Source organism: Corylus avellana, chromosome ca3 (genome assembly GCF_901000735.1).
Source record: "Corylus avellana chromosome ca3, CavTom2PMs-1.0".
NCBI lineage: Eukaryota > Viridiplantae > Streptophyta > Magnoliopsida > Fagales > Betulaceae > Corylus > Corylus avellana.
The window spans coordinates 18489186-18498694 of NC_081543.1; the positions used below are offsets into that span (position 1 = coordinate 18489186).

A 9509-nucleotide genomic window follows, 5' to 3' on the forward strand; every position below is an offset into this window, starting at 1 on the left:
TCATGGGATCCGCAATCATCAGTTCAGTACTAATATGCTCAATGAATACTTCATTCCTTTTAATGTTCTCTCTCACACTAAGGTACTTGATGTCGATATGCTTACTTCTGCTTCCACTTTTATTATTCTTAGAAAAGAAAATGGCAGCACGATTATCACAGAAGATCTTGATTGGTCTCGCTATAGAATCGACAACCTTGAGATCACTAACAAAATTTCTCAACCATAATGCCTGTGTAGTGGCTTCATAGCATGCAATAAATTCTGCTTCCATTGTAGATGTAGCAATTATAGTCTGCTTGCTGCTTCTCCAAGATATAGCTCCTCCAGCAAGAAGAAAGATATATCCTGAAGTAGACTTCCTGCTATCCACACATCCAGCAAAATCTGAATCTGAATATCCAACCACCTCCAAATGGTCAGTGTGTCTGTATGTCAGACTGTAGTCCTTGGTTCCTTGCAAATACCGCATCACTTTCTTTGCAGCTTTCCAATGTTCCAATCCTGGGTTGCTTTGATATCGACCCAGCATTCCAACTGCCATTGCAATGTCAGGTCTAGTACAGACCTGTGCATATAATAGGCTGCCAACTGCAGATGCATATGGGATACTTTTCATCTGTTCTTGTTCCAATGCATTCTGGGGACACTGATTATTGCTGAATTTATCCCCTTTAATGATAGGTGCTACAGAAGTTGAACAGTTCTTCATTCTGAATCTCTCTAAAACCTTTTCAATGTAAGCCTTCTGAGACAATTTTAATATTCTTTGATTTCTGTCTTTGTGAATCTCTATGCCAATGACATATGAGGCTTCACCCAAATCTTTCATTTCAAAGTTTTGAGAGAGGAACTGTTTGCTTTCTTGTAGCAAACCTAAATCATTACTTGCAAGCAAAATATCATCTACATATAGGACTAAGAAAATAACTTTACTCCCACTGACCTTAAGGTATATGCACTGATCAACAAAGTTCTTAACAAAACCATATGAGGTAATAACTTTGTGAAATTTGATATACCATTGGCGGGAGGCTTGTTTTAGCCCATAAATAGATTTTCTTAATTTGCAAGTCTTCTGACTGTTATCATCAAATCCTTCAGGTTGTTTCATGTATACCTCTTCTTCAAGATCCCCATTTAAAAATGCTGTTTTCACATCCATTTGATGTAGCTCTAGATCAAAGTGAGCTACTAATGCCATGATTATTCTAAATGAATCCTTCTTTGATACTGGAGAGAAGGTTTCATGATAATCAATGCCTTCCTTCTGAGTAAATCCCTTGGCCACAAGTCTAGCTTTATACCGTTCAACTTTACCAGAAGCATCTGTTTTGGTTTTGTAAACCCATTTGCAGCCTACGGCTACAGCTCCCTCTGGTAAGCCAACGAGATCCCAGACTTGATTTTTAGCCATGGATTCCATCTCTTCCTTCATGGCATTGAACCAAAATGTGGAGTTATCTCCACTCATGGCTTGTGAAAATGATTTTGGATCATCTTTAGGCCCAATGTCAAAATCAGACTCTTGGAGGTATACAACATAATCACTAGGGATTGCTGGTCTACATATTCTAGAGGATCTTCTTAATCCTACTTCCTCCCCATTTGGAGGAGGTTGAGTAGGCTCATTCAGAACCTGTTCCTCAGGAGTTGGCTGTTCTGAAATTGATTGTGGTTCAAGGAAATCATTTTGATTTTCCTTAAGCACAATCAAACGTCCTTCATGTGAAGGAGTTTCAGTCAACTCTCGTGCTTCCTCTAATTCAACCATTTGAGGATGAGCACTCCCACAAGGTTCAGTATCCTCTATAAATTTTGCATTTATAGACTCAACAATTCTAGGACTATGCGAAGGACAGTAAAACCTAAATCCCTTGGAGTTAACTGCATAGCCCATAAAAAATCCGCTGTTGTCCTTGGGTCTAATTTCTTTAGACTTGGATTGTAAATCCTTACTTCAGCAGGACAACCCCATATGTGTAAATGATTTAAACTTGGTTTCCACCCATTCCATAATTCAAAAGGTGTCTTGGGGACAGCCTTGGATGGAACCCTATTTAAAACATACACAGCAGTTTTTAAGGCTTCACTCCATAAAAATAAAGGGAGATGGGAATTACTCAGCATGCTCCTAACCATGTCCACAAGCGTACGATTCCTTCTTTCTGCTACACCATTTTGTTGTGGCGTGCCAGGCATCGTGTATTGAGCCATAATACCTTCCTCTTCAAGGAATTTCGCAAATGGACCTATCATTTGTCCTTTTTCTATGTACCTACCATAGTACTCTCCGCCTCTATCAGATCTTACGATCTTGATTTTCTTTTCCTTTTGTTTCTCTACTTCTACCTTATAGGTCTGGAAAGCATTTAATGCTTCAGCCTTATCATTTAGAAGATAGAGATACATAAACCTTGTATAGTCATCAATAAAAGATATGAAATATCTTTGACCATTTAGGCAGGGAGTAGGAAAAGGTCCACAGATATCAGTGTGTATGATTTCAAGAATCTCAGAACTCCTTTTGGCACCTTTAGTGGTCTTGGTGGTTTGCTTTCCCTTTATGCAATCCACACAAGTACCAAGGTTTGTAAAATCAAGAGTTTTTAAAACTCCATCATTCACTAACTTTTTGATTCTCTCAATGGAGATATGTCCTAATCTCCTGTGCCATAACAAAGCGGAGTTTTGATCCATTAGACTCCTCTTTATGCCAACATCAGTATGCAATGATAAATAATTGTTTTCAAAGTTGGGATCTAGATCAATTTTGAATAAACCATCAATTTTTATTCCACCACCAATCAATTGTTCACCTTTAAAAATACTAAAAGTTGAATTGATAAACCAAAATCCAAAACCCACAGCATCCAATTTGGAAACTGAAATTAAATTTATAGAAAATTCTGGAATAAAAAATACATTTTCAAGGTCTAAAACATATCCAGATTTCAAAATTATTCTAAAGGTCCCAACAGCTTCTACTTGTGAAAATAGTTTGTTTCCTGAATAAACACGTTGTTCATTGCTTGCTGGCTTCCTTGTTGTGAGAAAACCCTGCATTGAGTTGACAATATGGATCGTAGAACCCGAATCAATCCACCATGTATTATTAGGAGCCTCAACAAAAAAAAAGATTCATGACACACTAGAGATATAAGATTACCTTTTCTTTCGAGCCACTTTATATATTTTTGGCAATCTTTCTTCATATGCCCTTCTTTCTTGCAAAAGTAACAAGTATCCTTCTTGCCAATTTTCTTGATTGGAAACTTGTTCTCCCTTTTGAAGTTTTGGGCATGCTTGCCTCTCTTGGTCTTTCCCTTTGCATGAATAGCCATGTGAACACCTTCTGGCTTCTCATGCTTTAACCTCTCTTCCTCTTGAACACACATGGTCAGAAGTTCATTTACTGACCATTTATCTTTATGTGTGTTATAGGATATTTTAAAAGGAACATACTCAGAGGGAAGAGAGTTCAAAATGAAATGCACCAAGAATGACTCAGATATGTCAATCTCTAGGGACTTGAGTTGAGCTGCCATGTCCCTCATTTCCATAATGTGCTCACGCACACTTCTGGAATTATCAAAGGACTTGCTTGATAGTTTCTTCATTAGGGTGCTGGCTAAGGCCTTGTCGGAACTCACAAATTGTTCCTCAACTGCCTTAATGAATGCCTTAGCCTTAGTGCATTCAGGGATGGAACCCCTGATGCCCTTAGAGACATGAGATTTCATGAACATTAGACTTAAGCGATTTGATCGCTCCCACCGTTCATGTTTAGTAATCTCTTGTAGCGTACTTTCCTCCGTGAGGGCGGGTGGTTCGTCCACACGGAGCGCCAAGTCAAGCTCCAAACACCCCAATGTGAAAAATAAATTTTCTTTCCAGTCAGAAAAATTGTTACCATTAAGCATTGGAACATGAAAAGTTCCATCCATTAAAGCAGTAGGAATAGCTGCAATAACCAAGGAAAATATTTTAATGCTATGAAATAACTTTATTTAAATTAACCAATGTTAACTTAATAGTAAATTTCAACCTACCTGTGGGCAAAGGTTGCATTATGCATGAAATTTACTCTTTATTAATAAGACTAATAAATTTAGCATTAATAAATAAAATTTTCCGTACCTGTGGGCCTAAGAGAAATTTTATTTTTAATGTTAAATTTATTATCTTATTCTAATTAATTCATAAAAATAAGAACGTCCCTGTGGGGATTGGCAAATTAAATTTATGAATTAATTACAACATGATGTTAATTTTCCGTATGAAGTTCATATATATGATCTTGATGCAATTATCATCATAAAATCAGGATGCTGTGGCTCTCCCAAAAATTATTATGATAATCACGACTTCATTAACATCATTAACTGTATAGATGCCAAAATAAAGTTCCCAAGAACAAAAGACAAAACCATCATGTTAGTGGGTAAACAGTATTTTTCCAAAGTACAACCGGATAGTGTCCCAGGTAAGCGGGGGAGCGCACAACGGCACACTTAAGTCCCATGACTTGCCTTGCCAGAGCTTTCCGATTGCAATTTTGGATAGTGCCATAAACATTCACCAATACATGAGATTTAGTTAATTATTCTCAGGTCCAGGCACCAAACAATTTATATTTAAACAATTAATAAATGTATCCTTAAGTTCATGCATTAAAGAAATAATAATTTAATACTGAACAATTTAAAAGATAAGATAAATATAAATGCAATATTAAAGCATAATAAACTGAATAGCCCAATGATCTTAAAGTGACCTTAGGCCTTTATTCCTTAAGAGCCCAAGTTCGAAACCCATGAGCCCATAAATTTTTTTATTTTTTTTTAATTTTTTAATTTTTTATTTTTTTAAACTTAATGGGCTATCGGGTTGGGCTTCCTTATTGGGCCAGCCTTTGGTTTCTATATTGGGTTGGCCCAATCGGGTTAGCCCACCAATAAACCAATTTTTTTTTTTTTTTTTTTTTTTTTAACTGAATTGGGCTTGGGTTAAAAATGAACCCATACCCAGTGGCCCAAGAACACTTGACCCGGTTCCTTATGGGTTAGAAACCCTACCTGAATCCTTAACTCCCCAACCCGGAAATACCCCAAACCAAGCCGTCGCCCATCTTTCTTCCCCATATGCCGCCGGCGCTGTGGCCGTTTTCTTTTCACAGGCGGGCGTGATGGGCTGCTGCTTGCTTCATGCGGCAGCCGTGCAAGGCCACCGCACAGCAGCCCCATATGACGCAGACCGACAAGAAACGTAGGGCCGTTCAACTCCCTTAATGCACCAGCCACCAAGGACCGGCGCTCTGACCGGACGACAGCAGACGACCGTCAGCAGGAGCTTCGGCTCCGTTACCCACAGGCAGCCCTTATGTCCCTGCCGTTGCTTTCAGCCATAGGCGGTCCTCATCGGGCCGTCACTTACTTTATGCGGCGAAAACGCCGCTTGATGGCAGCTGGGCAGTGGGTCACGGACTGGGTTACCCATGGGCGTGGCGTGGGTTTCTGATCCTGATGATTTTCCAAACACAAAGAGGGAAAAAATGGGTTTCGTACAGGGAGCATGGCAATATGGTCAAAAATAAAAGTAAACAGACCAGTGTATCCAAATGGACCAAAACTAAATATTCATATACAAGCATTCTAGATATTCGTATAAAGAGAAAAAACAAAATTCTCATTCCTTATTGCAATAGTGTGTGAACAAATAATATATAAAACCTGAATATTCACAATAACTATTGAATAAACAATTAACTTAATGCTGAACAAAAATGGCCTAGAGAAGGCTCTGATACCACATGTAAGAAATTGAATATATATAAATGCTAATTAACAATATAATTAGTAGCGGAAATTTAATATATATATGTATATGTACCTCCAGCCATTGCTTTGCTCAAGCAGCTTGAAGAACAACTCCACAGCAATCAAACTAAAACTAAACAATTTTATTGAGAGGTTCTTCTGACCTATGCCTACCAGTGAGTGCCAATTGATGGAATACACAGGCCTTATTTATAGGTAGGTCAAGGGACCCTCAATTAGAGCTGTTACCTTAATTATTCCTCCCATCAAGGAATAAAAATCAAATCAATACAGCTAATTGATTCCACAAAATAAAATCTTTAATGAAATCAAATACTTGTTCCACAAGAATTAAATCAGTGATTTAATTCAGAATATTTGATTGAAATCAAATACTTGTTCTACAAGAATTAAATCAGTAATTTAATTCAGAATATTTGATTTACACAATAAGCTTTAATTGGAATAAATTATTGAACACCGTAATTTTATTATTACAATAATATATGTGACATAAAGGGACATATTTTAATGGAATTTCTTACAAAATACTCTCTTATTTCTTAAACAAAGCTTCCAAACCAATTATCCAGTACAACTTATTAACCCTAGGTCGACATTGTTAATTCAAACATAATCTACTGACTCCGAAAGAAGGTTATTCATAATGGGGCGCGCCTTACACATGGCCTCCAGTGCCACAGCTTTAGGCATGGTCATCCCGTTACTTTCAGTCATGTCTATTTCTTCCTTACCAACTCTCTCCCACTCAAAGCACTGAATCAATGACCCCAAAGCCAACCCCATTGTCCGTTGGGCGAGTCCTGCCCCTGGACATGCCCTCCTTCCCAACCCAAATGGCATCAACTTCTGCGGGTCAGCCTTGCCGCACTCGAATCTCTCGGGTTTAAAACTGGTTGCATCATCCCACACCATGGGGTCTCTATGTATGGCCCATGCATTCACCAATAACATCGTGTTACGTGGAACATCGTATCCTCCGATGGTGCAGTCATCAGAGGACATGTGGGGTATTAGCAGTGGAGTTGCCGGGTACAATCGAAGGGTCTTAGAGATTATGCTTTGAAGGTACGGTAGTTTAGGCACATCTGGTTCGTCTATCAAATTCGCTTCCCCAATCTGATTGTCCAATTCAGCTCTAGCCTTCTTTAGTACATCAGGATGGATGAGCAGATTGGACATCGCCCACTCTAATGATATTGCTGATGTGTTAGTCCCGCCAACTAGCATGACCTGCCCAATATAATTTAATTAGGACAAGAGTTTGAAAGGAAAAAATACGTTAATTATCGGGAGTAGAATTGACAAAAATTTTATGACATGTTGTAAAAGAATTCATAATTAAGTTGTGGAGCTCAAAAACAAAAAAAAAAAAAGTTGTAAGATCTCGTTCAATGTCACTGCCGACACTCTGTACTAGTTGGACTTGTACACTTGCACATTGCATGCATTAAGCCACGTTTCCACCAGCGATTGGGTGACGGGCCTTATCTATCTTTACCTCCTCAAGTACATACTTTGTATATACGTATATCAATTTTGTCGACTTGTTCTCAAAAAAAAAAAAAAATTTGTCTGACTTGTTATACCAAAATAATAATAATAATAATAATAACAATAAAGAAATAAGAAAGAGAAAATATTTATATATATTATAACTTTTAGTATAAGAGCATTAGAGCTCTTTAAATTTGATTTTTTAAAAAAAAAATTGAAAAAACTAACAACACGAGTCATTTAAAAACCTCTTACTCTATTTCAAATTTAATTTTAATTAACATTCTTCAAATACAAAATATCAAAAAGTGAAACCTGTTTAGTTTGTTAAGTTTATATGTTCATTTTCTATTTCTCTTTCATACCATGAACAACAAAAAAGAATTAAAAAAAAAAAAAACATAGGAAAAAATTAATATTTAATTAAAGTGAGCGAAGATACAGTGAGTTTGATATTTAGTTTATTTTAAAAGTGTAAATTTAAAAAAGTGAATTTTTTTTCTTCAAATTTAACTTTTATTTTCTTTTTAAAAAAAGCTCTAAAGTCTCATTTATAATAATTAAACGAATTAATAAATTAAACAAAAATATTAATAATAAATTGTCACATCAATATATAAAAAATGTTAATAACCTTGGCACCAGTTATCTGGGAAGACTTACCAAAATAAGGCCTTTGATAATCTGGTCGGTGTAGAATTCCGGCTGTGATTTCTGCAAAGAAAGCAGATGGTGGATCATAGTATTTCCCTCTTCGTTACCCTTCTTCTCGTCAATAAGGCCTTGCAAGAAGGCATCCATCCTCTTGGCAAGCCCCATCAGCCTCTTTTCTAAACCCCCATGATCAATCCACCGCAAGATGGGCACGAATTCTTGAGGATTCGACGCCCCACTATTCGCGAAAGCCTCTCTCATTATCTCCCTAAATTGCCTCGCCTCTTCCTCGTCCTTCACGTGCTCTCCGGATCCGTACACGTAGTACCGCTTCCCCGCCACCATTCTCATTATGATGTTAAAGGTGAGCTCTGAGAACATTGATTTCAACTCCACCTTGGTGAAATCTTCGCGCGAATTTTGCGAAAGTTTGCATAGCAAGCGCTTGACCTCGTCCCTTCGGATGCCCAGAAACATGTTGAGGCGGTTGGTTGAGAAGATCTCGAGCGAGCTGATGCGGCGGAGGTTGCGCCAGTGGTCGCCGTAGGGGGATGCTACCATGGTGGTGTGGTTGTAGTCCAGGTGCTTGGTCGCGAGTAAGTCTGGGCGGTTCGCCAGGACGACGTCGTTCTTGGTGAAGCATTCATCGACTGCCTGTGGGGACGATACAATAACCACCAGGCGGGAACCGAACCGGAGAGAGAAAATCTTGCCGTATTTCTTGGAAAGGCTGTGGAAAGTCCGGTGAAGGGGCCTTTTAGCGAGATGGAGATGACCGAGAATTGGCAGAGAAGGCGGGCTGGGAGGGAGGTGTTTGGGTGTTCTTGTTTGAAGGTGGACGATGAGCTTGAAAGCAACAGCGACGACGAGAAGAGAGAGGGATGAGTAAATCAACATGTCTTCCACGTTTGTGAAAATGTATGCGAAGAAGATGTGGTGTATATGTGGAGTAAGTGGTCCTGCACGCAGCTCTATATATATATGGAGCAAAATCCCACCTCATTTTTATCATGCTGGGTTGTGTATAATGAAACAAACACCATTAACTTCACAAATCCTCACATGGCAAACGTGACCTGCAAGAAGTTGTGTACGTCTCTATTATTCCTCTTCTTTTAATTTAATTGATGGAGCAAGAAAGAGGTGCGAGCGAACATCATTCAATTCCTCTAGCTCATTCAATCAATATCTGTGAGGCTGCGACCCACAAAAAAAAGTCACTGTATCAGTTTTTAACTCTATACGGGATGATGTCACTGGTGACCAAGGCCGGCCGCCTCTGTCCTGTCTTTCGGCGACACGGAATTCATAATGGAGGCACTAGTCAGAGATGGGAGCATTCTCAGCAGCTATTCAACCATTTTTTTTTTCTATATTTAAGGATCTAAATTATTTTTTGCTTTTTTACCTACAAAAACTCCACAATAACTTCCCTTTATCACACTACAAAAAAACAGGTATTTTCTTATGTGGCTACAGTATCATATTTTTTGCCACGTCAGCAATTTTCTGACATTT

At 38.3% G+C, this 9509-nt stretch overlaps 1 protein-coding gene across 1 annotated transcript; it reads right to left on the minus strand.

Annotated features, from left to right (window-relative positions):
* Positions 1 to 6311: 6311 nt before the first annotated feature.
* On the minus strand, positions 6312 to 9067 carry LOC132175208 (cytochrome P450 81Q32-like). Its single transcript, XM_059587078.1, has 2 exons — positions 8001 to 9067; positions 6312 to 7073 (listed from the first exon to the last, which is right to left on the minus strand). Exons 1-2 carry the CDS (start codon positions 8886 to 8888, stop codon positions 6447 to 6449), a joined length of 1515 nt encoding a protein of 504 aa, XP_059443061.1. The 5' UTR covers positions 8889 to 9067; the 3' UTR covers positions 6312 to 6446.
* Between the last annotated feature and the right edge of the window lie 442 nt (positions 9068 to 9509).

Coding starts and splice junctions, on each gene's coding strand:
- LOC132175208 (XM_059587078.1), bottom strand. CDS start 8,888: ATGTTGATTTACTCATCCCTCTCTCTTCTCGTCGTCGCTGTTGCTTTC. Junction 7,074..8,000: donor TTATCAAAGGCCTTATTTTG/GTAAGTCTTCCC, acceptor TATATTGGGCAG/GTCATGCTAGTTGGCGGGAC.